We start from the raw sequence: 26,818 nt of genomic DNA, 5'->3' as shown, positions 1-26,818 counted from the left end.
TTTATAACTTTTATTATATGTAAGTTGCAAACAGTCACCAAAAAAAAAATATGTAAGTTGCATTGTCACATATTTGTTTTTTCTTTTCACAAAATTTAAGAAACAAAAATAATCAGTAATAAAAACACAAATTAATCTTATTTTTCACTTTATCAACAACTTTAATTAAAATAATTTGATCCTTAAAAATTTATACGGAGCATTACTTTTAAATTTTTCGAGAAATATTAGAATATTTAAAATTTATTATTTTTTATTATTATTTAACTATTAATTTAACTTATTTAATTTAATAATAAATTTTATATTATATTTTAAATATTAATAATTAATTAATAATTAAAAAAAATAAATTTTGATGATCTTTATCCCTTTTTTTTTTTCTACTTTTCTCTCGCGTGAAAAATAATAAATAAACAAAAACAGACGTGAGCGACAGGAATCTTTCCCTTACTTGGTTGTGACTTCACCACATACACGCACATAAGTAACTGAAAAACCCAAAACCCTAAGCAAGTACAAAACACAAGTGCGAGACAGAGAGAGAGAGAGGCGCCATGGATTTGCAGCAGAACGAGTTCGATCGCCTTTTGTTCTTCGAGCACGCCCGTAAAACCGCCGAAGCTGAATACGCCAAGAACCCTCTCGATGCCGACGTCAGTTGTTCTCTTCTTCGTCTTCTTAATTTTCAATATTTTTCTGTTAATTAAAACTTTGAAATGTCTTTTATGTGTTTATTTACATGTGGTTGCAATTCTTGTGATACTTAAGGACCGTAAGTTATATGAAAAAAAAAATTGTCTGCTTTATGTGTAGAACTTGACAAGATGGGGCGGAGCTTTGTTAGAGTTGTCACAATTTCAGACTTTTCCCGAAACTAAGAAAATGACCGAAGGTAAATTCTTTGCTGATTTTTTTTTGGCGAATAAATGATTTTTTTTTCGCGATTACATGATCCGAATCAAAGTATATCCATCTAACTCATGTTACTCTGCTACAATAGATTTTTTTTTTCCAATTGAATTTGTGGTTTGGACCTTTGTATTGAATTTTGATTATGGATGTCTCGATGGGAGTGCAGATGCTATTTCGAAGCTGGAGGAGGCTCTTGTGGTTAATCCCAAGAAGCACGATACTCTTTGGTGCCTTGGAAATGCTCACACCTCTCAAGCATTCTTAATTCCTGACCGTGATGAAGCAAAAGTTTATTTCGATAAGGCAGCTGAGTACTTCCAGCAAGCTGTTGATGAGGTCCGTTCTTTGTTCGGTTAACTTTCCTATGTGATTGGGGAGTAAAATGATTTGAATAATGAAGGTTTTCCATTGTCTATATAGGATCCTAGCAATGAACTATACCACAAATCATTGGAAGTGGCTGCCAAGGTATTCACTGCATTGTAATATTTTGTTTATCATCTATTTTATCTGCTTTACTTGTTGGAAGTGTCACGAAGTTCAATAATAGTTATCCAGTTCTCCTGCGTTTGAAGAAAAAGACCCTTTCAGATGCCCACATGGTACTGGGTCAAGATACCACAACCCCCAGTATTGGCTTCCTTGTTCAGACTCCCATCAACATTGACTTTAATCCAACCATCTTCTAGGATAAGCCACTGAGAAAGTTGTCATACCCTTCCTGACCAATGAAGCCTGGATTTCGCAGCAAGTTTGAAAACGTAGCATAGTGCTAAACATATCCATTGGCTTCTCTTGAAAGATGAACTCATTTCTGCGCCTTCAATTCCACCATAGATTAGCTAGAAAGAGTGTGTTTGAAGATTTGATTTTTTTTTTTTCTCTTGCATCTCAGTTTTGTTATTTTTAATAATTTTTTTCCATCCATTTATAATATCTGAAAGCGTCATATTACATCAATGGTGTATCTATAATCCTGGAGAGCGAATACTCATATATTGAGTGCTGTGGTTTGTTTGCCTAACTTTGAAACAAACTAAGTTGCTGTATCTGCAGTTATCCATGATAGTATGAGACTGTGTGTTGACTTTTGGATTGTCGATACCTCTGTAAAGACATGCCTGACTCATGAATCTTAGCTCCTCAACATATTCAATTTAAATCATATAGAACACAGTGGTCGATTGAGAATATGTATACTGGTAGAATACTGCAATGCTTTCTTTTTAATACTTGTTTTGGGTCGAGGATTGGGTCTCTTCATCTGGTTCACAAAGTAATTGAGTTATTGTTTGAGGTGTTCCTTGTTGGATTTCTCCCAGCTTTCCGTGCTTTTGGAGGTTAATTACTTTCTTTATTTGTATGTTATCTTTCTTGGTGATGTGTTTTTATCCTTTTCATTAATAACATGCTCATGTAAAATTCTCTGGTTGGCTGATTACTGGATCACTTCAATAACTAACATCTTTTTTCAAGGCTCCTGAGCTGCATGTAGAAATCCATAAGCATGGTGGCTTTGCTCAGCAGCAGTCAACTGGATCAACTGGAGCTTCTACTTCTGCTGGTACTAAGGTAAATCATTAGAAGTTTCCATGGGCTGATATTCTGTATTAGCATTTGGTACTCAATGCAAATCTATGATTGCTTGACTTATTGCACACATATGTTGTAAGGTGTTAAATGGAATTTCCCCCCTTTTGTTTTCATATTTTTGAAACTGAGATTTAATAACTTAAATTCAAATGTTCTTTTGTATATGAAATTATTCTCTGATGGTAAGGATGTATGTGTAGCCTTTTTTGTGGGCTGTTAAGGGAGCTACTGTTTGGCCTTTATTGCCCCTCTTTCTTGAAAATTGGTGTTTCCCAAGTCTTGATGTCATCATATGATAAATTCATTTCTTATTGGAAGAAGAGGAACTGTGTCTTAAGTGTATAGAATGATGTGAGAACCTATAGCAGTATGAGTAGGACAGAACAGTAGCAGCAGAATATATAGTTGAAATAAGTAAGCTAGTGAAGAAATGGTAGAGAATTAGAGAAGGAATGGAGGTAGAAGCAATGGAGCTGAATTACCTCTGTGAGTGTCTTATTGAATATAAGAAAATGCGACAGGAAGATACGAGTAGCATTTGAGAGGCTATAACTCCCCTAATGGTCCTGTTCCATCCAAAATTTTGAACGAATTCTCTGTAAATCTCGTCTCCTCTCTTCAACTAAAACTGATTTTCCCTTCCTAGTCTCGTTCACTTCATTTGGGTCCATAACAACTGAGTTCATGGGTTCTATATATGACTGCACCACATTTATTTTGATTTTATATGGATTGTGGTTCCCTCATTAGTGTATTTGTGGCCTGTGGGTTTGAGATAGATTGGATTAATGACCTTGTGAATGTGCAACCTGAAAGGGAAATATATGTTTATTTATTAATTTTATTATTCATTTATTAAAATGACCATCTCTGATCAATGTCACAAAAATGTAACAACCTTTACATTTGTTTTTGACTACTTAACATGATCCTCCTCTTTTTGTCCAAGCTTGGGACTAACTATTTACATTTTCCATTATTTATATAAATAAGTAACTAATCTTCTATTAACTCAGCTCTTGACTTTCTTCTAAATCCAAGTCTGTTTTCTGCCTGGACCTTTAGAATTTGCTTATTTCTTAAAACCTGCATGATGTCTTAATTCGTGTGCTACGTGAATTCAAGAAAGTATGCTAATCTGTTTTTAAACTCTCCTTCATATATGATTGTTACTCATTTGTCGCCTAATTTGTTTATTTTATTTTAGACTCAAAAGAAAAAGAAGAGCAGTGATCTGAAGTATGACATATTTGGATGGATTATTCTGGCTGTTGGCATTGTTGCATGGGTGGGGTTTGCGAAGTCGAACTTGCCTCCTCCTCCACCACCTCCTCCACGATGAGGGTAGTGATTTGAGTGAGATCTGGTGCGTTATTTATCGGAGATTCCCATTAGAATTGGATCATGGCCTATTATTTAATTTTTGACAGTAGCAATGTTTTTTTTCTGTATAACCGTTTCCATATTCCATCATATGAAATTTTATGAGTCTGCTAGAGTTGATTAGCTAGCTAAATATGTCAGGCTCAGATCGTTCTATAGTAATTCCAAATCCATATTTCTACCAAGTTCTTGCAAAACCCTCATTTTTAAGGAGAGCTGTTGCAAAACCTTCGTGTTATAGCAATTTTAATTTTAACTTTATCTTATTTTTTAGATGTCATAACAAATTTGTGTCGCTGTGAAATATTATTATTCACCAAACACATCAAGAACAAAACTAACAATTATTATATAACAGCTCCCTGCTCACGTTATAGAAGTAGAGGTGAAAACATGTTATCATTGTCGATACTGGATTATCATTATGAGGAAAATGCTAGGCTAAAAAGATAAAGCAATAATTTATCGACTTATGAAATCTGCTATATCATAAATGGGAGTTTTACGATGGGCTAAGTTGTCTATGACGTAGGCTTTATATTCAGTACGACTGTATAATGTTTTTGTATTATATTTATTGATAAATTAAATATAAAAAAAAATTATGAAAGTTTAATTTATTATTTATTTTTTTTCAAATAAAATTAAAAAAAAAAAATAGAATGATAAAACATATAATTATAAAAAATTAATAAGAATAATAAATAAAAAAATAATGTGTTACTTGTTAGTATTTTTGTAGTACCAAATATACTAATTCAATATTTCTATATACAATATTTATGTTTATATCTATAATTTTGTGTTTTTGCATTTTTGTCTCGGTGTTTTGTGTCGGTAAACAAACGCGGTCAAAGTAACCTTTTTTATTTTATTTTTGAAAAGTGAATTTGTTGTAGTTGCATTTTTTTTTAAAAAAAAATCATTTTTTAAAAATGCAATTTGTTGGGAATTTGTTTCCGAAAATTTTAGGTTAACTATATTAACGTAAATAATGAAATTAATAAAGATACTAATTCACATTTTTATTAAGAAAATGTGTATGAATTTGAAATTAGCTGAAATTGTAAATGATTTTATGACAAAAAGTTGGGGGGAAAAGAAAAAAGAAAAGCCGGGAGTGAAACTCAATCTGAAAGTAAAATAGCAGTTTTTTGAAACCCTTCAGCTTTCTGCAGAACCATACTCTTCGTCTTCGACGGTGTTTTCTGAGGTGGCGATTGAATTTCACAACAACGACGCTATCAATCAATACTCTCAGTTTTCCATCCACAAGCTTCATTCAGTTCTTGCTTTGATTTTCGTTTCGCGGTAAGCGATCTTAGTTTACTTTGGTTATTCCTTCCAATTCTTAGCTAGAAACCTGTCTCTGATGGTGTGGGTTTATCTGTAGTTTGAGTAAGAATAATTGCAGAAAATGTAAATGACATTTAGCACAAGGTTCCCCTTGGTTTAGCACAATACAAGTTAGTGATCCATTAGCACATAGTTGTTTTCATTTTTCCGAATCTTCGAATCCTAAAAATGCCAAACACTCTAAATCTCAGCAGATTGTTTTCGTTAATAGTGATTGTATTTGAGTGTAAATATTTAGTGCTCATTGGATATAAAGCTCAGTACCGAGGAGTATCTTCCTCAAGTTATACAAATCATTCTCTTCAAATTCTCATTCTACTCTTTTTTGTCTCTGCCGATTTCATAAATTCGGTATCAGAGCATGGATTCCAAAGATTGTCTTTCTCCTGTTGTTGCCATGGGTAGAAAGAGCGGGGAGTTCTTTTTGGTTTTTGTCATGGATACTAAGGGTTGTACAGAATGAGTCTTTGCTGGTCGTGGGTGAAACGGCGGTCGGAGCAGTGGGTCATGTGATGCAGAAGCAGCATTCTTTCTGGGCGTGTATAGTGTTAATTGCAGCTGCACTTCCGGCGGTTGTTCAATCTCGGAAGGGCGGGAAGGGCGACCCTGATGGCAAGGTTGGTTGGTTGGAGTCTGGCATGGGGGTTGGCAATGGCAATAGTGGTGGTGTGAGAGAGGAAAAATATAGTGATTTTTGAAAACAGAAAGATTAGAAATGGATGTTTGAAACTTTGAATGAGATGTAAAGGGGGGGGGGGGGAAGGTAATAGGCTCCCAGATCAAAATTCTGATACCAACTTGAAAGCAATACGAGGAAAATGAATTATATTTCTGATATTGAAATTGTACAAAACATTTACAATAATATTTAGGCGGGAAATGATATTGTCACTTATTTTTTATTATGCCACTCCACTCATGATCACATGATTTTTTGGCATTGTTTGTTTGTATGAATTTATAAAACATTATCAAAATAGGAGTAATAATATCCATTCACTATTTAGGCAGCTTGGTAATAATTTGAAATTGTTGTTGTATGTTTCTACCAAGATTGTTTCATTTATACATCTTATCTGTATGTTTAGACATGTGATTAGATAATTTCTAATCATTATTGCTTTCATGTTAATATGCAGTTATGGGAAAGAGAAAACGTTTGCGAAGTTCATTGAGGTTAGCATCTCAACAGCATGGTGATGTTCTTGCTTCCACAACAAAAGCTCCAACCCGTTATTTAAGACCAGATCAGGTTCCATTGCCACCAGTTCAGGCTCCTACAAACTCCTTGCCAGCTAATGAAGCCACGCAACAAGCATCAGGTCTGCCTTCTGATTCAAATTACATATATATGTACAAAATCTACATTAGTGTACTTACAGTAGATGCACATCTGTCTGAATATTAAAACTAACATGGTGCTTTAGTTGGTTGTAAACTGGTAATAGTTTCACGTAGTTAAAACCAAGGTTGTTTCATTTATACATCTTATCTGTATGTTTTAGACATGTAATTAGATAATTTCTAATCATTATTGCTTTCATGTTAATATGCAGTCATGGCAAAGAGAAAACGTTTGCGAAGTTCGTTGAAGTTAGCATCTCAACAGCATGGTGGTGTTCCTGCTTCCACAACAAAAGTTCCAACCCGTTATTTGAGACCAGATCAGGTTCCGATGCCACCAGTTCAGGCTCCTACAAATTCCTCGCCAGCTAATGAAGCCTTGCGACAAGCATCAGGTCTGCCTTCTGATTCAAATTACATATATATGTAAAAAATCTACATTAGTGTAACTTATCTTTATTCATGCCAAGAGCAATTACATCAATTCTTTGGCGCTTATGGTCAGTACATGTATCTGAGTAAAAAATAATTAAGATGGTGCTTTATTTGGTGGTAATAGTTTCACATAATTAAAACTAAGGTTGTTTGATTTATGTATCTTATGTGTATGTTTTGACATATGATTTATATAATATCTAATCTTTATTTTATTGCTTTCATGTTAATATGTAGACATGGCCCATGTTAAACGTTTGCGAAGTTCATTGAGGTTAGCTACTCAACAGCAAAGTGATGGTCCTCCTCCTACGGCGAAAGCTCCATCCAATTCTTTGAGACCAGATCAGGCTCCCTTACCATCAGTTCCGACTCCCATAGCACCAGATCAGGTCCTCTTATCACCTGTACAGACTCCTACAGACTGTTTTCCAGCTAATGAAGACCCACAACATGCGTTAGATCAACCTACTGATTCAAAGGTTGCACGTGGACGCTCTGTTGGTCGTGAGTCTACAGTAGGTTGGAACGTAGAGATAATAGGTATATATTATTCGCATTTATTATTAACTTTTTGACCCAATTTGTTTGTCCCTCATTTTGGTTGAGTAGAATATTTCTTGTTTTTTTCTTAAGACTCTGAAAACGTTCATAAGAAAATCAAGATCAAGGTTAAGGAAGTTAGCAATCTGCCTAGAGGGGAGCGGATTATTGTAGAGTTTGATGATCAGGGTTCCGCATATGGTGAAGCCCAAGGTTTACTTGCTGGATACTGTGGAATATTGGCAGCAAACTGTAATCTCTTTCCAATTAGTTTTGAAAAGTGGTTGGGAAAAACAGGCATGCCTAAGACATATAAGGATAAGTGCTTTGATACACTCATTAAGGTAAAGGTGACATATATATATATAGTGTGTGTGTGTGTGTGTGTGTGTGTTTTATGTATGTTATTATTGGACAGTTGGACTACATAAATTGATAATAGAACAACCTTTTGTTTTTGTATTTTTCTTTGTCAAAAGCCTCGATTTTATTTTAGGACTTCTGAAAGCATTGCTTATAGATATTGCAATCAAAGTATAGCGAAGAAATGGGCAACAAGTAGACAAAGGATATGGAATGAGTTTTATGACCCAGCCCAGAGTAGAGATGAAATTGTTGAAAATGTGCCAGTGGGCATTCAAAGAGATCAGTGGGCTGCTTTTGTTGATTACCGTCTAAAACCTTCAACAATGGTAAAATTCAAGTATTTTCATGAGTTGTTTATTGTTGCAACTAAATATTGGATTATTATCAAGTATACTAATATTTTGTTTATAGAAGCTTTGCAGAAAAAATAAAGAAAATCGAAGCAAGCAAACTATTCCACATACTTGTGGAGCTAAACCTAACTCAAGACGAAGGCATGAGTTGGTAGCTACACTATCATAATTTGTGGTTTTACAAAAGTTAAATTTCTAATTTGATTTATTTACATTGTTTCCTGCTTAGTTGCTAGAAACTGGAGAAGCTCCTAGTCGAGCAAGGATGTACATTGAAACTCACAAGAGAAAGAATGGATCATTTGTGAATGATGAGGCAAGAGCTGTAGTGGTAAGCAGATGATGTCTTCTTACATCTTACATTTAAATCCTACAGTTTTATATTCACTTATTTTGAACATTCCATGATTATAGGAACAAATTAAATTGAATATGAAACAATCAAATATTCATGAATCTCAAGTGTCACCTGATGATGCTGTTGGTAAAGTATTGGGGCCTGAGCACTCTGGTAGAGTACGATGTATGGGCATGGGAGCAGCTCCTACTAATACATTCAGGAATGTTAGGAGGAGTCGACTTACTGGCATTGTTGTGCCTTCATCTGATGTTGCTGGATCTTCCCCAACTTACACAAATTTACAGCATCGGATGACTCAATTGGAGATAAAGGTTCAAGGTTTAACAAACGTAATCAAGGCATACATAATATCAAAAGAAGGAAAGATTCCTGAAGAATTGGCGGGCTATTTTCCTTCTGAAATAGAGGTACATAGATTCTCAATACTAACTATAACTCCATGAATTAGATTGTTTGAGTGGTAATAATTTGATTGCATTTCTTGGTTTTGATTTCCTTGGTTATCTCCACATAGCATGGTTGCTTTGGCCTTGTAAGTTGTAATACGGTGTAGGTGCTTGTTCAGGATTGTCAAATCATTTAAGCAGTCCAGGCTTCTGTTACACTACCATATGTAGAAGTATAGTTTTGTATTAATAGTTTAAGACCAGATCCATAGGCAGACTTGATTGAGGACTTCCTGGAAAAAAAGAACTCCCCTCAGGATCACTAGAATTGTCAGATGGGCAGAAAGCTAAGCAATCCTCAGTCCTTGAAGGATCAGATTCTGTTGAACTGAATCCACCTACCAACCATGAAGAATTTCAACTCTTCAATTTATACTACAGAATAGCCAATATAATTTTATTACATGCATACTTTATATAAATCATCCCTCAAGCTCCAATCATTTATTAACAATCAATCCCAAATTAGTCATATTTGATTTCAGTTCCAACCCTTCCTTTATTGTAAGATTTTCCTTAACAATTGTGTATACTTGTAACGATTGAGTAATAATTGCCTTTGCAACTAGCAAAAAAAAAAAAAACTACTCTCTAGTCTAAAGTAGTTTGATCTCCATTAGAAGGGAGAACAAAAGCACAATTTTGATCATTATTGCTTTCCTTCGTGAAGTGGTGGATTCTGTGTTGTTCATATTTGTTTTAAATTTGAGTGTATCTTACCCATTTGGTATTTGGCTATTAATATTAGTGGAGGTTGAGACCAAGATTTAGCTTTACTGCTTTACTAAGTGTGCATCATTCTTACTAGTTCACATTTTGATCACAGGCATCTTGATGTTCCTTATGCTGGTGGAAATCCCTACTTAGATTTTCTTTTTAGTTAGCAACTAATTGAAATAGTTAATGACATACTTGGAAATTGTGACCATTGTTTAACAAAAATCTGTGGAGTAGGAAGCAAATTCCTTGTCACTTATTGCAGATATTATATGAATAATCCTTTTTGTTAGTTCCTATTGTTTTTGAATCCTTCCTAGACATACCAGGAAAGCACACGTCTTTTTCTCTCTCTTAAACTTCTCATTAGTTAATTTCTTTGAAACTCTAAACTTCCTAATAGGGATGTGCTTTTACATCATGACTGATTTTCCCTTATTTTGATGTATACAATCACTGTTAACAAGTTTCCCTATGCTTCAGCATTATTTCATAAATGGATAATGTTTTTGGTATTTTATTTCTAGTAAGGGAGAGGGGGACCGGTGTCAAACAGGTAAACCGCAAAGCTAGTTAACTGCATGAAGAGACAATGTTGTAAATAAATAAAAATTTAAATTCATGTAATCTATCATGAACACATTATGTTATTTATTGCTTTATTCCGTTTCCAATTATTCTTCCAAATGATGTATCTGTTAATCTTTTTCAGCCTGATGATGTTGGGAGTGAGTCTACTCCACGTTTGGATGCGAGGAGATCGGCAACATCGTCATCAGAAGGGAGCAATTCTAATCATGAAGCACTTTAGTATCTCAAAAGAACCGGTTTACAACAAGTACATGTTTTGTTCATGGACTTGGGTTTTATTTTACCGTTATGAATTTAAAGTTGCAATTTATAAGATACATGTTCAACTTGTAAACCAAATTAGCTGTATTAGTCACTTGAATTCTTCCTCTAGGATGGTAAGGAAACTCCTCAATGCCATGTTAATATATTTTATTTCCTCCTTTGTTTTTGTTGTGAATGGACTGCGTGTGCTCCATTTGGCCTTCATGATAAAGGTTGGTCCTTAGAGGTGTCACTATTTACAAATTGTATATAGCTATGTTAAAAAGTGTTTTATATATTTTAGTACTCACAAGCAATATGGTTGTATGATTCATAACTTTACAGACTTGTGATCTGTCTTTGATGTTTCCATGCTTTTGATTCACAATACTTGGTTAGATTGGATGCATTGATTATGTTTTTCTTGTTTAGTCTTTTGGTAACACTGTACTCTAAATTATGCGCAACACTTCCATTTTCTTTTGTATGAATTTAGATTTTGTTGTGGTTGTAACTTGTAAAATAGTTTTGTTTGATATATGAATTAATGAATATAAGATGAGTGCTATTCTTTTAGTTTTCGATTTTACGTATTTTTATCCTCACATGCAAAAAAAGCTGTAATAAATCAGCTAATTACGCAAAGGCTCCTACGATAATTATACTTATCGGTGATATTATATGTACAAGCGTTTTTGTAATTATGTTTAACTAAATTAGCATAAGTTCAGCCAAAAAAAAAACATACACATACGTTATCACTTCTTTGTTTTTTTTTGTCAGAATAACTATCCGGATATCAGGGATAATAAACATCTCATGTTATAAAAAGCTCTCAATTTTCCGGATCTGGAATTCTAATATCATGTCATAAAACCACTCATCCCAAAAGCATAACCTGATAAAATAATATAACACTAATAGTCATATCTCTAATACTTTCTAAACCTTTATTATTGTACGCTTAAACCATGGGCTTCCTATACTTTCTCTTATTTATTTGTAGAAATCATGGGCCATTGAGGAAACTCATCAAGCCCATTCTTGAAACGGAAGCGTTAGCAGCAACTCAATTACCCTCACTTCCCTTCCCTTCCCTTCACTTATAGAGCCCTACATTTTCCTTTGACTTGTTTCGATTCGAACGTCTAACTTCCATTGAAGATGAATGGCGTTGTTAGAGCTGCACTGAAGAGAGGTCATGCCCTTCCAATCTTCAGTCAGCAGCAGCTCAGGTGCTTCTCTACTGGAACGGTGCCGCCACCACACAATCCAACAAATCCATTCCTAGAAAATGCGGATACAGGTAAACCATTTTATTCAATTCCTTCATCGCATTTCAATTGTGTTCAATTTCTGTTGGTTAGTATCATTCATTTCTCATATAATTCTAGGGTTATGTGTTTCGTTAGGGGGCTTGTGGTTTGCCAAATCCTTTCACATTACCGAGAATTGTGCCCTAGGTTTTAAGTTTCCCCAAGATTGATTCCCAGAAATATGATAATATTGTTTGAAAACCGTACACCAGCTGCAATTGTAGAAGTTATAGTTTGTATTTGTATTTGTATTAGTATTAGGAGGTTCCTTGTTTTTAATAGAGTAAATACCCTTTCCGGTGCTGAGCATTTGTCCGAAGAACAAAACGACCCTTCACAATTTGAAAATTCCTAATCAGCCCCAATTATTCAAGTAATTGGTCTAAATGGTAAATGGTGGCCTGTCGATGTGTGCTTAGACCAATGAATTGAACGGTTGGGGACTGGGTAGGGATTTTTGAATTGTGGAGGACTGTGTCCTTTGGATAAATGGTCAGTGTTGAACAGGACATTTACTTTTTTTTTAATATTTACCCTCAAATAGGAAAAATGGGAATTGATAGGAACTTATATGTTTACCCTCATGCATTTGAGCATGTAAATTGCTAAAACATACATTCCAAGAGTTTATAGGTTTCACCGTTTGCGAATCATAAAAGCATGTAGTTGTACTCAAATTTGATAGGTGCTAATTTCCATTGATGTTCATTGACATGCTTAATCAGTTAATCCTATAAGTGCTTGCATGTGCCTTATGAATACCTGTTATTGATTCTTAGATGATGACTGTGCTCCTTTCACTTTTTCTTCTTAGGGTTGGCATATGGTAGGATGCTCGGCATTCATAAAAATACACTGAAAACAGATGTCATTAACTTCCTCGAAGGTTTAAATTTGACTCTGGAGGATGTTAAAATGGAATACACCCGGAGTTTTATTCCACGTGCAATGTAATGTATTCCATCTTCTTAAGTCTTGATTTAGGGGAATTGTTAAAGATTTAGCATTTTTGCCATAGACATGTTTGGATAAACAGTGGGCTAAAATGATGTGAAATCATGTTATGTTTGGATGCAATTATTGTCCATCAAAGTGATTAAATTGATTGTTTAATGTTTGGATGAATTGAAGGGAAAGGCAAAGGTCCATTCCATTGTTTTCCTGTTACATTTCATGAGTATTTTATTACTTTCAGATTGAATTTTTTGTTACCACCAGGATGGTGCAATTCCCTTCTCGTAATGCCATGGATGAAGCTGTAAGGATGATTAATAGGAAGGGTCGCTTGTACAAATTGGAAAGGGTACGCTGCTCTGCGTGTAGCCTTGGCAAGGGGGGAAAATGATTATTATATATTTGGCTATGCTTGGAAAAATGTTGATTTACTTTTTGTTCTTTTCATCGGCATCAGGTCAATCGTGAAGAATGGGATATTGTAACTCCCTATAATGGAAAAACTGTAAGTATAATTGTGTTTTTGTCTTTGCTTATCTGGTTTCCAGAAATATTAGAAAGTAGTTATGTTTTGATGATGGATTCTTGTATGTTAGCAATACAAATAAAACAGCCCTTCATACAACATGGAACTGTCAAGATTCATGACCAAGCCGAAGCTGCTTGAATCATCACATCTAACTAATGATCATGCACGTAACTGCATCGTTGTTGAAATATATTATTTGCACTCCCACTGTTTTTTCCTGCTTTGCAGCACATGATTGTATTTTTATTTGCTAATAAAGCGAAGGTGTGACTCTGATATAGCAAAGTTCATAATTAGATTAGTTTAATTTAGTTCTTAACCTTCATTTTTTTACTTCTTTTCTTTTCCCCTTAATATTATGGTTTTAATTCGTTGCCATTCTGAAATTTGGCCCCCTGTAAATGTTATAGAATAGCATTCAGTACTTGTAAAGGTAATTTTTTTTTTTGAGCTTATAAATATTTTAAGAATCTCCTTTTGATTCTTACAGGTATCATTACGAAAACATACTGAAAAAATGAGGAAGAGTAATTTTAAGTAAACCAAAAATGATCTGTCCTTATGACCTTATAGGGATTAAAAATATATTTAAGCCTAATTTTTGCTTTTCATAGGTGAAATTTTAAGTGGATCTTTTTTATGGTGGTGAAGTTGTCTTGAGAATTAATTATCTGCTTTCTGTTTTATGTAGACTTCTCTTGAACCACCATTCTTATTTAAGTGTTTCTTAAATTTGATAGATTCTAATTCAAGGAATTCCAAGGAATGCGCAGTTTGTGGATATAGAACGCATACTGTCTGGTTGTGAATTCGATCATTCCTCCATCAATATCTTTACAAGGTTAATTTCATCTACTTTATAAATTCATTTTATGTTAAATGTAATTATTCTCCCGAGATAATAGGGCTCCTGCATTTTCAGACTTACACCTGAATCCTCAGAACTCAATAGAATGGCCACAGTACGGTTCCCGTCGAGGACTCAAGCAATGAACGCATTCTTAACGAAGAATGGGACGTACTGTATAAACAATCGCATTTTGATCCAAGTTCTCCAGTAATATGCCCCTTCCTGGCACTAGTCTTTGTAACATTGGTATTGCTTTGATGGAGTAAGATTAGGTTCAAAACTAGTAAAATTTGTCCTCTCTTTGTTTTTTTCTCTCTTTTTAAATATTGAACTTCCCAGCATCACTGGTTTTTGGTGATCTCAGCACCTGAGAAAATGATCTAGTGTGGCAATTTTTTGAATAAAAACGCCTGACAAATCAATAGTTTGGTAGTTCATTGATCAAGATTTTAGTTTTTTTTACGTATGTTTCTTATCTTGTAAAAGTGCAATATTCAACCAAGTATCACTATTGCTGTGACATGAAAGTTAGATTGGATGATAGTAGATCAAACTGGGCGTAAAACAAATGGAAAATGATCAGTTCTCGTTATTTAAATTGCTTTTTGTTGATGTAAAACTTGCATCACTTCTTTGTTGAAGCATGGACTGCTGCAGTTCTTTAAATATGTATGTAATGTAACATGTAATTATCGTATGTAAGAACAACCTGAGATCTAGCTTACACTGGGGCTCAACTCTCAAGCAAATCCTTGCTCTGCTTTTTAACTAGTGATGATGTTGGAAAAATTATATCCTATAGCAGACATGTTGGAAAAGAATCAAGGTTATATTATATTAGACTTTTTGGATTATACGTTGACTTAAGGATTATCATATAAGCGTATTAATAGATAGTAGTGCACCCGATTATTATTAATATTATTATTTTCATGAAATTTGTTTTGGACTTTTAAATTATTTGTATTATTGCGGAGAGAATATTCAATTTAACCACAAACAGATGATGTGACAATTTATACCTAAACGGTTTAGCTCTTTTGATGTAAACAGAACAAAATTATGCTAAGTGAACAACAAATGGATAAAGTAAAACAATCAATCACCATTGTTATAACTTTTATCGAATTTTACTAACTTTGTCGAATTTATAACTTCATCCAATTTGAACCATATGGAATTTTGGTAACCTGAGCTTAAATCTTAAAATTAAGCATGCCAACGAGATGATCTAAATTCTAGGATCCAAGCTCAAGTTATACCAAACACAAATTCGAATTTGCCTTACTTCCATCCTCGTGTCAAGAACCAAGCAACAAATAGTTATGGTTCTTCAGGCCAGACCCCCTTTTCAAAGTGTGGCTGTTTCATCATATTGGTGCTTTTAGAAAAATAACATTCCACCAAACTGAACTGCAAACAGTGAATCGGAAACCGATACCATTTTTTTCATGATAGGACAATTAGCATCACTGCAACTATTTGTTCTCAGACTGACTCATACAACATATATGGCATTACAAAAGGTGCAGCATTGGTTCCAGCTGCATGGAAAGCTAGCTACTTCGAAAATTCCCAAAATACATCTTCACATGTGTCGCCAAAATGGAAGAATGATTAATGAAACCTGATACTGCTGGCATCACGTGCTTCCTGGTGCGTCGCTCCCTGATGCCGGTTTGCGATTCAAATACCTAATAACAGCATCTTCGACCCTGTCCAAGTTGTCAAACAGCATGTAAAATATCATGTTGAATTTTTTGTATTCACGTTACGGAAGGAAAATGTCATGAAGATTGATAACTTGCAAATGAACAGAAGGAAAAGCACCTTATGCATTCTAGCCATTTGAAAATGAAGTGAAATGAAACATCCCAATGGCTAGATAAGTCCAACCAAATAATAGTCATAGTTTTGTCACACATCATTCTCACTTGACAATTTTTTAAATTATTGATTAGTAGACTATACATCATTCTAAAGTAATATCCTTAGGTCAATCATTACCATGTCTAACATCATAGAAGAGAAATGCAGATAAATAAAGAAAACAAATTAAATTGGCAGATACCAAAACACTAGACAAGAGATAGATCAGAAAGATTACCATGGTTGGTTGTAAAAATCTGATCGACGCTCTTTTTCAGTGTTGCGACTGGGTTCTCCAGCTGCAAGTTTCAGATCCCTGCTTTGAGACTCGATCATGGCATTAATAAAATCTACAGGAGATTGACTGAAACCAAGAAAGAATGCTCGTCTCCTACGGTGCTCGTGGATTTTTCTAATGATTCCACATATCGATTCATCACATAGCTCAATCTCTTTGTTCTTCTCCACATTGGCCAATAGTACAGACAACTCCCTCTGAATAGGAAATGGAACATCAACAGTTACATCATAACAAGCAGTTCCAGTTGGACAATTTCCCGAGAGCTTGATCTTATGCTCTAAAAGTACAGGCTGTGGAGGAAACAAATGGTGTGATATTTTCTGTGAAACCATAGTAAATTTCATCTTATCTTCACCAAATACTTTCTGCAGAGGCTGATCGCAGTGAAAGAAAGAAGGGTCACTTGGGTTTTGCAACTTCCTGGCCTTTACATAATGCCATATTGCAGCAATAATTCTAGGACGAGTATCAACCTCAATACCAAGAACCTCAGTCAATGCTGGTGAAAGCTTAAATTTCTCGGGGACATAATTCATTTCCAACCGTATTGTCGCCGTAAATTCCTTGTCCCCTTTCCTCTTTACTTCAAAACCTTCCTGAGGAGCAGAAGATCGAGAATTCTCCCACTGAATAATGTGGTTATCAGGATAGAGTCTCTGATCCAAAGAAATCGTTACTCTCTTGAAGAAAGCTGAGAACTTTGGATACAACGGAGACGACTTCTGCACCACCCCAGGCTGATCAGGGTCTACGCCATCTTCCAATATCCTCCCAACTATCTTCAACGTCCAAGTAGGTGGCTCGGCATTTGGCTTATTGGGAATTGTGCGAATTTGATTATTAAAAGTGTTGAAGACATATATGCGAAGAGTCTTCTGAATACAAGGCGGATTTTTAAGCGCTTCTTGGATGTCAACCTTCTTCCTAGCAAGCGCAGCATCAACCCGAGACTCAAACTCAAGAAGCTGAGTATACAGAGCAGACTCTGGCAGGATAGCAGCTACTTTATCCTGAAGTTGCTTCTCAGGGACCTTCTGCTTCTTCCTTCGAGCAGCAGGCGTTAGTTCCATCGGTCTTAGAGGCGAGAATGTGTTTGGAGGAGAATACCCTACAGGGCGAATAGGGGGTTTCAATGGGATCCTTTTTCCACTCATATTGCCAGGTGTAGACACTGACGGCGATGACACCCCCAAATTCCCCAAACCAACAGACTGGCCTTGATTTAAAGCCAAACTCTGAGCCTGCAAGTGAGCCTGGAATTGAGCATGAACAGCAGCTTGGGCAGCATGAGCTTGAGCTGCTTTGGACTGAGCTTGAGCAATGGCGTGGGCTTGGGACATTGGGAACTGCCCTTGAAAACCAGCAGCAAGCTGTGCTTGTGCTTGGGATTGTGAGAAACCAGGGTTTCCGGGGGAGGGCATTGCCGAATTTCCGAAGGAAGCCGACGAGGACGGAGCCCCAATACCCTTAGAAGGATTATTATTGTTGTTGTTCGACATCACTATCTAAAACCTAGTCAACCAGTCTACAGAAAAAGCGGTAAGAAAAAGACCTAAACCAAAACCAAAAGAAAAAAAATCCAAAATTCAAGAGTTGATCTTAAATGGGAACACGGTGGGCGTGTATACAGACCGAATTAAAAGTATAAAAGTCATGAATTAGCACATAAGTCGTGGATTTGGGTTCCAAAATGAGATTATTTAAGGAATAGAGTAGGGTTTAGGGTTTACCTCGATCTGGGATTAGGAGGATCCAGTGAAAAGGAGACTAGTGTTGATGCAGTGGGTAGTAGACGGAAGAAAACAGAAGGACCATCAGAGAGACGTAACCGTGGAGGGAGAGAAGGAAGAAGGAAGGCGAATATGGAGGTTTGGGTTGCGAGAATCGCCGAATTCCGAGGTCAAAGCTCAGTCAGTGATTAACGCTTCCCCTAAAACGATGTCGTTAGCTATTCTGCCTGTTAAAAGTTTTGAATTTATTATTAATTTAATTTTGATACACCACAGTTTTATCCGTATCCAATTAAGTAATATTACGTTAAAGACTGTTTTACTTCTGAAAAACAAAATACTAAAAATAAGATATAAAAAATAAAATTATAAAATTTTATATTTTTATATCCTATTTGATAATAAATTAGAATAAATTATAAAAATTTATTTTTTTATTTATTTAAAAAATTTTAAAAAAATATAATAATAAAAATATAATTATAACAAATTAATAAAATTAATAAAAATAAAAAATAAAATGTATTTTTTATTCTGTTAAAATAAATACAAAATATACTAAATCAATTTCTATAAATATAATATTTTTATTCATGTCTTATCTGTCAAACCCAATTTTGTACCAATTTTGTATATTGTCTCTGTTTCATTGTTCGGTCCATGTAAACAAATACGATTAAAAATAATTATGTCTTATATTGACAGTATAATGATAATCTGAAAGAATAGACATAATTAAATAATTGTATAAAATATTTGTACTACTAAAATATTAAAATTAAATTCTTATTATCATAGAATAAATTGCATTCAAGTATTAATATTGTGTTGGATATCGTTTCTAAAATAGAAATATGGAAGAAAAAAATCATAATAAATTGTGTTTTTTAAATAAGAAAATCTTTTAACCACATTTTTTATGATTTTTTTATCAATATTATTTAAATTATTTGATAAAAAGTCTCTACCTTATTTAACTGCAATAATTACAAATTATTCAATAAATTTAAATTAATCAAGTAGTCAACTTATTCATCTGACTTATTTTTAAATGAAGTTTATATTAACCACAGATTAATTTTTTTAGTTATTTGGATAGAAAATATTATGAGAAAAAAAAAAGAAAATATTGTGAGACAAAAATGGCAATCATTTTTTAGTAAATTGTTGCCTAATTTAACTCTTATTCCACTATCCTTTAGCAACTTAAATCAATTTTAGACCACGATTCAAATTTCTTAGTCCAACCTCCATTTTGCCTTTTAAAACATTATGCATTATTTGATAGCTTGATTGTTCGAATTGATGTCCTAGTGAATGCATGAACACTCTTCAAAAAACGGTCTCGTTACGTTACCAACAGCATATCTGCCAACTTATACTAACTCTTATTTATAACTGTGTTTTATAGAAGTGTCTTCGTGAATGTGTCTAATAGAAATGTCTTTTTTATAGTTGTGTTTAATAGAAGTGTCTTTATATAGATATATTTTCTAGATGTGTCTCTTTATATATGTATTTAAAATATAATAATTAATTATTATTGGCAATAAATTGACAGATAATATGTTGGTATCCTATACTTTTTCCCTCCAAAAATGGTCACACATTCACACTAGAGGTTACTAGACAGTACAACCATATTTACACAATTCTCTTAGCCCCGAAAACAGGTTCAGGTACCTAACATGAGAATTCCAGAGGCATATCAGAGGATTCCAGAACCCCAATGAATTGTGAATTAGTACGCCATACGTGAACAAATTGGTGAATACATGAAACTATGACTAGAAAACATATTTATCAATATTTAAACTAGGAAAAATAAAATAAAAGGCAGGTAGGTTTAGAATTAGAAGGTTGAATCTTATTATCTGATTCTTTGGCTTTTAAAGCAATTATTATACTTCCTTACATTAGTTTCCCTAGAAACAATGATCAAAGAGCATCAGAATCTTGAAGCAAATTCAACCTTTCAAGCTAACATGACAGCACAATTGCGAATAAAAGGATTCAGATTTGTGCTGCCACATACAATTCTTGTCCACTTCAATTTCTCAATTCTTGGATCAGGACAGCAAGTGTAAATAGTGAAAGCGCAATGCGAAGAAGAAGTAGCACCACCAATAACAAGGAGCTCATTCCCCAGAGACTTAAACGCCACACCCCATCCTCCTCGTGTATCAGCTCTCACCGGCACCGGCCCCAATGTTTTCCATGAATTACTTTCCTTCACATACACCTTCAGTTCATTCGAACAAGCGTCCAGCGTGTAAAGCTCGTTGTTCGCAACCGCCACCAAAGGCGGCGACCGGGAACTCGGAAGAGGAATGTCTTTAAGCATTCCGGGAATCAAGATCCAGATATTTTTCCCCTCATCAAAGAATTCCCCGGAAACAAGATCGTTATCATACTCATCCCGCCCTCCAAGAACATAAAACCGGTTGTCCATGTAACAACCGGAACAAAACTTTCTCTTTTGTTTCATCTCCGGGAGCCGATCCCAGGACCGGCTCTCGGAGTTGTATTTCTCAGCAGAGCTGAGAACTTCCTGGCAAGTTGTGGTCTCCAAACCACCTGCAATATAAGCAAAGATTCCTTTCGTCGCCGAGGCGAAAAGGCACCTCGGATTAATCATTTTAGGCGCCTTGAACCATTTGTTCGTTGCAAATTCAAATCCCCAAACAACCGTGCCGTCAATCTCCTTGCCGGAGACGAACAGATTAGTCCCGGCGGCGAAGGACTCCTTGTCGCCACAGTCAAAACTGTAGTCTGATGGAATCACTGGAATCTTCTTGAAGGAGGTAAATCTGGAGTTGAAGGACCACCAGTTGCTTTCATCGCTCGCGATGAAAACAACCGGTTCCTTCAACCCGATCTCTCGCCGGATTCTGAAGACTTCACCGGTTTTTAGGAATGAGAGGAACTGCTTGTTCAGACAACACAACTTCCAGTGTTCTGTTATCGGTAATCTTGCAAGAATCAAGGTCTCAAGCTCATCGCTTAGACATGGAATCTTGTAATCAAAATAATCTGCATCCTGAGATTTTTCATCTGAGGAAGAAGTAGAACCGTTGCCACTAGAGTGTGACAATTCAAGAATCCTCATCTTTTCTGATGACGGATTATGGCGACACAAGCAAATGTCGCCGATAAAGCTCCACGCAGGAAACGCTTTCCTGTTAGACATGACCAATTTCTTTTTCTTTCTGAATTTTCGACAACTATCTGAAACTGAAAAAAAAAAAAAGAACAGGTCAATTATATATAAATACAAGATTAAAATTTAAAATTTTAAGAAGGAGAAGTAACGAATTGATGTAACTGCAGTGATGTCACTTTCAAGAAACAAGAATGTTTTGTTAGTTTCAGAAATGAGATATAATAAATATGAATATATTTTTCTTAATGGAATAATGGATATTTAAGATTTTAGAATAGAGATATCTAAATTTATGTTAAAAAAAAAAAAAAAAGCTTACCTCGGAAAATCCCAAGCAAGAAAATTTAGGAAGCTTTCATCAGATGATGGGTTGAACCACATCAGAGATTAACGCACAAATATTTTTTGTTTTTTTGGGTTATCAAAAAGTTTAGGCATATGCATATTCATTCAGATTTGCAGAACTCAGAATGTGAAAAAAAAAAAAAAAAAAAAAAGTGGAGCTATGAACATTACAAGGGTTTAAGCATATTCATTCAGATTTGCAGAACCCAATAGAAAAAAAAAAGTGCAAGAGGGGACATATGAACCAAACAAGACAAGGCACACATATATAGTGATAAAATTAAAAAAAAAAAAAAAAAGACCGAGTCAAAGAAAGGATTAAATGGAAGAAAAGCGTTACAGAAACATGTTGTGTAATTAAAACTTATAAAAGAGACGTTGGAGGAGGAAGTATTATCCTAGTGAGAAGGATGGAGAAAAGAAGAGAGAATAAGAAGCCATTAATAATGTGAGAAGAGAGGAGATCCAACATAGAGAGAGACACCTTCCATATATATGGTGAATTGAAGTTAGTACACTTTGACATGTGTTTGAAGATTAAAATTTAAAATACACTCAGAGAATCAATATTTTAATTAGCACCTGCATCACCATCATGGCCACTACCAACATGCATATTTCCATTTTTTTATTTAAAAAAAAAGCAGAATTTTTATTTTATTTTATAATGAGAGCTTCCTAGGTAGCTTCATCACTCCAAACATGAGAATCAGAAGGAGAAAATAAAATAAAATAAAATAAAATAAAAATTCTGTGTATTCATCACACAAATGTTAAGTGAGCAACTAATTTGTAGCAAGGGTAAAAAAATTTAATTAATCTCTTAGTTTTTATAGGTTTATCAAATTTTAATTAAATTTTAATTTTTTTTAAATTAAATTTTATATTATTTTTAATTTTGTAATTAGATATTTTTTATGTTAAAAATATTAAAATTAATAAAATATTTCTTCTAAAATAAATCTAATAAAAAATTTAATTAAGTTTTTAATTATGAATAATTTTAATTTGTGAAAAAATATTCAATTGACTCTAATATTTTTTATGCTATAAGTGATCTAATTATAAAACTAAAAATAATATAAAAATTTAATTAAATTAAATACTAATGATCATGTAAAAAATATAAATAAAATTCAACATTGAATACTAATGATCATGTAAAGGGTGGGGATATATATGTAGTGTTACTAAGCAATATAGGGGAAGCCGCGGATATGTGATTTTAAAAATATATATATAAAAGGATGCCTAATTATTTTTTAGAGTTATTTTGTTGTTTTTCTTTTTCTTTTTGGGTCGAGTTGTTGTAAACGATCTAAAAAAATTGTGAATTAAAAAAAAAATAAAAGAGAACATCTTCTACAATATTCAAAGACCTATAGGTGAGGGGAGATCTTTGTAATTTATCCTTTATTTTTTTTTAACATTGTTTGAATTCATGATAAAATTGTGCATTTAGATATTTTATTAGATGTACCGTAAAAATGTCTATTTAGAAATTAATAATATATAGTTTAAATATAATGTTGAAATGAATTTAATATCAAATAGATACAAAATTAATACGAAATATATTTAAATATTACATTAATATATAATAGCATAAAATATATTTTAACAAATATTATTATATTGGTAAATCCAAATAATATTTGAATTATAGTATTTCTATTCTAGCTAATAATGTTGAAATAGATTTTTATTACAATTATTCATGCTATAAAAACATGAAAAAAATATACTTTTTTAAATATAGTTCGATCCTACTATTATTATTAACATGCAACTATATAAAAAAAATAGCTATTTATATAGTATATATATTGAAATATAAAATATATATTAAAAATTAGTTAAATAATACATATTTTTATATAAATATATAATGATTGATTTAATGATTGATTCTTAATTTGTATATAATATTTTTTATATTTTATTTGAAGTTTTTTTTAAAGATAATTTTAAAAGAATTTTTCAATTTTTTTTCTAATTTTTAAATATTGTTAATCTTCAAATCACTCTTTTTTTTTTCTTATTTAGATAGCTGGGTGTAAATAGTAGTTTAGTATAAAACCAAATAAGCAAGGGTGTGATTTGTTATTCGAAATTTTTTGGTTCATGTGTCTTTTTCTATTAGTTTAAACTAATTTAAAAAAAATTATGAGTTTTAATAATTTAAGATAGTATTTATTTTCAGAGATTTAAATTAGAATTAAAAATTGAGATTCAGTATTGTGTTTAATAGTTAGAAATTGAAACTAAAATTATTTTATTTTTTTTAATATTTTCAAAAAGTGAAGATACAAGAGATTAAAATTTTTAAAGATAGAAACTGAAAATTTAACAATATTTTTTTAATAACTAAGAACATTTTAGTAAATATTCATATTTCATGTTCATATTTATTTTGAACCAAATTAAAAATTAAGACATAACTTAGTCTTGTATATTTTACATCGAACATAATATAGAGATTTTATTTATTCTCAGTTTTTTAATTTTAGTCTCTCTTTTAAACACAGTCTAAAAATCTAAAATTTAATTTTTGATTATCTAAAAGAAAAAATTAGTATAATTAAGACTAATAAAATAAGAAAAAAAGTCTATAAAAAAATTTAAAAAAATCTTGCATAAAGAAAATGTTAAATATATATTTATTAATTTTTTTTATTAATAAATTCTTTAGAAAAATAGTATCATGATCATGCTGTTTAGTTTTATTAGCTGCTATATAAAAGATAATAGCTTAGCCATGAATGGTATTCAGTTCTAATTTGACGTTGGTTATAGACTTGACTGTATTACATTAGATTATTTCCTTTGCAATTTGTAATTAGTGTTAGACTTATTTATTAATAGGTAGAATTTGGAGAGTGATATTGGCATTTCTGAATTCGATGATGTGATTTTTTTTTTTAATTATTCACTATTATTTTTTTTTTTTTTTTCATAACGAGAAAAGGTTAATATCCACTCAGCACTAGAATTTTATACTACTTGTGAAATGAAAAAGGGAAAAAATGTTCCACTTTTATTATTATTATTATTATTAGAAAACAGTTTCCTTTAAAAAACAATTGCATCTAATTAAAGATCATCGGTAACAAAATGAATGCTATGATTTAGAAATCAATAATATGTAAGAGAATCAAATGTTTCTTAATGCATATCATGCAATAAGTTTCACTGCTTTTGTCAAGATAAAGATCGATCTGTCGTGGCATCCACAAGCTTAAAGCTAGTTAATTAATTATTATTGAGACCTCTTATTTTCTAAATCTCAAAACCATAGCATTGTGCTTATTGTATACATAGAAATAAATTCGCCTACATCATAGCCAGATATGTTTTTTCTTGATTGAAAGGAAGTCTGATATTAAATATGATTGTGTTACACATTCACCAAAATTAGTCACCAAAGTCAGTTATCAGTATAAAATATATATTAAAATATAAATATATATTAAAATTAAATTAAACTACATATATATTTATATACAAATATATTAATGACTAATTTTAATAACTAATTTTAGTGTACAAATAAATAATATTTTGTATTAAATAATAGTCAAATTAATTCTTGAAATATCACTTAATTTTTAATTTAATTCTGGAAATATTTTTTTAATCAAATTTATTTTCTAAAAATTTTATTTTAGTCACGTTAGTCCTGTGATCACTTTTCACGTTAATGGCGACACAATCTTAAACAAAAGTTTAGTAACAAAAAAATAAAAAAATAAAAAATTTTTCTTTTACAAAATCGAACTCTATGAAAAAAATGCAAAAATCAAAACCTAACAACAAAACAAACACTAAACATAAATAATGAACAGAAAAATTGATACTCCTTTAATATTCGGCCCTTGATTAATTTTCATGAATCAACAAGGAGCAAAATTCTAATCCCACAAACAGTTTTTAGTTCCAACAAAAGACACTAACAACTAACAAGAAACAGATTTTAATGGCACAATCCTAAGAACAAGTTTAGTAACTAGAAAAAAACCTTAAACAACGACAAAAATGGCGTCGGTCACGTCTTTAATCACTGCGCCGAAGCCCACTCCTCAATAGCAAACTTGCAATATGTCGGATGCTTCAATCGGCGACAACAATAAAGGCTTCTTTATCTTCTCCTCAATGACGTCGAAAATTAAAAGAAAGCGGATTTGACGTTCTCGTAAGAGAAGCGGGTGGAGAGGTGTATCGGGAAGAATGCTTTCGGGAGAGAAACAAGGAGTTAGGAGACAGACAAACAATAAATGCTAAAGAGATACAACATGAAGAAAATGGCGAAGCGTTGAATTATGGTGACGGACGGCTGGTGGTTGAACAGGATCAGGCGGCTGTGCGCCTGTGCTCATGATGGAGGTCTGCAGGAATGATGAACACGAAAGGGACAAATTAATAAATTCATCTTTAGATTTGAATAAATGGAATCATAATAATTTAAAACGACATTATGAAAAAGCTGATTGTGCGGCACTTAAAGAAAAGGAGCATTCTCAGGGATCAATGGAAATTAATCAGGAGGTAGATTCGGATAAAACGGTAACATATGTTTATTGGGGGCATTATGGCAACGAACCAAATGAGATTACAAGAGAGGATAATGGGCTGGGATTGACTAAGCCCAATAAGGGTGGTAAGGGGACTCAGAATTGGGAGAAGGATATGGGCCTTTGGAACGGAGGATCCAATTGCCTATCCAACTAGGTTGGGCTTAAGCCTTACTCCATGGTGACCCGGTAGGGACTATAGGCTGGGTTGCAAACGAGTCTCAAGCGGAGCTTCCACGAATCAGCAGAGTAGGGGATGCGACGTGGCTTAGTGTGGAAGGAAGCGGTCAACACCGCGAGGCAGAGGCGGCTGAACCATCTCGACAGGGGAGGCAGCCTCCAGCCGCAGACGCTATGCACGAGGAGTTTGACCATGCGAGTGGTGCTATGGCTGGGATGTCGCACAACGGGGAGGCTCGGTGCGGACAGGGTCGCTTGACTGAGGCGGCCACACGGGAGGTGAAAGCTGGGGGTTTCGATGGAGGGAAGAACGCCGCAGGTGGATCCACTGATGAGGGAAAGAATCTTAGCTAGTGGAGACGTG

General features: G+C 33.4%; 5 protein-coding genes across 6 annotated transcripts; 3 read left to right on the top strand and 2 right to left on the bottom strand.

Annotated features, from left to right (window-relative positions):
• Window positions 1-398: 398 nt before the first annotated feature.
• LOC112782890 (mitochondrial import receptor subunit TOM20) lies at window positions 399-4,076 on the top strand. Its single transcript, XM_025825545.3, has 6 exons — window positions 399-656; window positions 817-895; window positions 1,082-1,251; window positions 1,336-1,383; window positions 2,392-2,487; window positions 3,716-4,076. Exons 1-6 carry the CDS (start codon window positions 558-560, stop codon window positions 3,848-3,850), a joined length of 627 nt encoding a protein of 208 aa, XP_025681330.1. The 5' UTR covers window positions 399-557; the 3' UTR covers window positions 3,851-4,076.
• Window positions 4,077-4,944: 868 nt separating this feature from the next.
• On the top strand, window positions 4,945-10,983 carry LOC112782888 (uncharacterized). Its single transcript, XM_025825543.3, has 10 exons — window positions 4,945-5,202; window positions 6,387-6,569; window positions 6,804-6,986; window positions 7,264-7,569; window positions 7,663-7,913; window positions 8,049-8,261; window positions 8,347-8,439; window positions 8,518-8,619; window positions 8,703-9,056; window positions 10,525-10,983. Exons 2-10 carry the CDS (start codon window positions 6,389-6,391, stop codon window positions 10,621-10,623), a joined length of 1,782 nt encoding a protein of 593 aa, XP_025681328.1. The 5' UTR covers window positions 4,945-5,202; window positions 6,387-6,388; the 3' UTR covers window positions 10,624-10,983.
• A 441-nt stretch (window positions 10,984-11,424) lies between these two features.
• On the top strand, window positions 11,425-14,740 carry LOC112782889 (uncharacterized). Its single transcript, XM_025825544.3, has 6 exons — window positions 11,425-11,952; window positions 12,777-12,912; window positions 13,181-13,265; window positions 13,374-13,421; window positions 14,186-14,286; window positions 14,368-14,740. Exons 1-6 carry the CDS (start codon window positions 11,811-11,813, stop codon window positions 14,504-14,506), a joined length of 651 nt encoding a protein of 216 aa, XP_025681329.1. The 5' UTR covers window positions 11,425-11,810; the 3' UTR covers window positions 14,507-14,740.
• Window positions 14,741-15,718: 978 nt separating this feature from the next.
• Window positions 15,719-18,445, bottom strand: LOC112785019 (SWI/SNF complex component SNF12 homolog). 2 transcript variants are annotated; one of them, XM_025828422.3, is made up of 3 exons: window positions 18,196-18,445; window positions 16,403-17,990; window positions 15,719-16,010 (listed from the first exon to the last, which is right to left on the bottom strand). In XM_025828422.3, the coding sequence occupies exons 2-3, from the start codon at window positions 17,962-17,964 to the stop codon at window positions 15,938-15,940; spliced, it is 1,635 nt and encodes a 544-aa protein (XP_025684207.1). In that variant the 5' UTR covers window positions 17,965-17,990; window positions 18,196-18,445; the 3' UTR covers window positions 15,719-15,937. The 2 variants fall into 2 exon arrangements, with proteins under 2 accessions (XP_025684207.1, XP_025684205.1); XM_025828420.3 differs by having other exon boundaries at window positions 16,403-18,017; window positions 18,196-18,418.
• A 1,595-nt stretch (window positions 18,446-20,040) lies between these two features.
• Window positions 20,041-22,160, bottom strand: LOC112785018 (F-box/kelch-repeat protein At3g27150-like). The gene is made up of 2 exons (XM_025828419.3): window positions 21,678-22,160; window positions 20,041-21,429 (listed from the first exon to the last, which is right to left on the bottom strand). The coding sequence occupies exon 2, from the start codon at window positions 21,383-21,385 to the stop codon at window positions 20,171-20,173; it is 1,215 nt and encodes a 404-aa protein (XP_025684204.1). The 5' UTR covers window positions 21,386-21,429; window positions 21,678-22,160; the 3' UTR covers window positions 20,041-20,170.
• Between the last annotated feature and the right edge of the window lie 4,658 nt (window positions 22,161-26,818).

Source organism: Arachis hypogaea, chromosome 20, assembly GCF_003086295.3.
Source record: "Arachis hypogaea cultivar Tifrunner chromosome 20, arahy.Tifrunner.gnm2.J5K5, whole genome shotgun sequence".
Lineage (NCBI taxonomy): Eukaryota > Viridiplantae > Streptophyta > Magnoliopsida > Fabales > Fabaceae > Arachis > Arachis hypogaea.
Note: the sequence above shows the minus strand (reverse complement) of the source record. Positions and strands in the feature narration are given on the sequence as shown.

What these genes read in the sequence shown, in the direction of transcription:
- LOC112782890 (XM_025825545.3), top strand. Translation starts at nt 558, where the DNA reads ATGGATTTGCAGCAGAACGAGTTCGATCGCCTTTTGTTCTTCGAGCAC. An exon ending in TCCAGCAAGCTGTTGATGAG is followed by an intron (nt 1,252 to 1,335) that starts GTCCGTTCTTTG and finishes TTGTCTATATAG; the next exon opens with GATCCTAGCAATGAACTATA. An exon ending in CATTGGAAGTGGCTGCCAAG is followed by an intron (nt 1,384 to 2,391) that starts GTATTCACTGCA and finishes TCTTTTTTCAAG; the next exon opens with GCTCCTGAGCTGCATGTAGA.
- LOC112782888 (XM_025825543.3), top strand. Translation starts at nt 6,389, where the DNA reads ATGGGAAAGAGAAAACGTTTGCGAAGTTCATTGAGGTTAGCATCTCAA. An exon ending in AGCCTTGCGACAAGCATCAG is followed by an intron (nt 6,987 to 7,263) that starts GTCTGCCTTCTG and finishes GTTAATATGTAG; the next exon opens with ACATGGCCCATGTTAAACGT. An exon ending in GCTTTGATACACTCATTAAG is followed by an intron (nt 7,914 to 8,048) that starts GTAAAGGTGACA and finishes CTTTGTCAAAAG; the next exon opens with CCTCGATTTTATTTTAGGAC.
- LOC112782889 (XM_025825544.3), top strand. Translation starts at nt 11,811, where the DNA reads ATGAATGGCGTTGTTAGAGCTGCACTGAAGAGAGGTCATGCCCTTCCA. An exon ending in CCTAGAAAATGCGGATACAG is followed by an intron (nt 11,953 to 12,776) that starts GTAAACCATTTT and finishes TTTTCTTCTTAG; the next exon opens with GGTTGGCATATGGTAGGATG. An exon ending in GCTTGTACAAATTGGAAAGG is followed by an intron (nt 13,266 to 13,373) that starts GTACGCTGCTCT and finishes CATCGGCATCAG; the next exon opens with GTCAATCGTGAAGAATGGGA.
- LOC112785019 (XM_025828422.3), bottom strand. Translation starts at nt 17,964, where the DNA reads ATGTCGAACAACAACAATAATAATCCTTCTAAGGGTATTGGGGCTCCG. An exon ending in GATTTTTACAACCAACCATG is followed by an intron (nt 16,011 to 16,402) that starts GTAATCTTTCTG and finishes CAACTTGGACAG; the next exon opens with GGTCGAAGATGCTGTTATTA.
- LOC112785018 (XM_025828419.3), bottom strand. Translation starts at nt 21,385, where the DNA reads ATGTCTAACAGGAAAGCGTTTCCTGCGTGGAGCTTTATCGGCGACATT.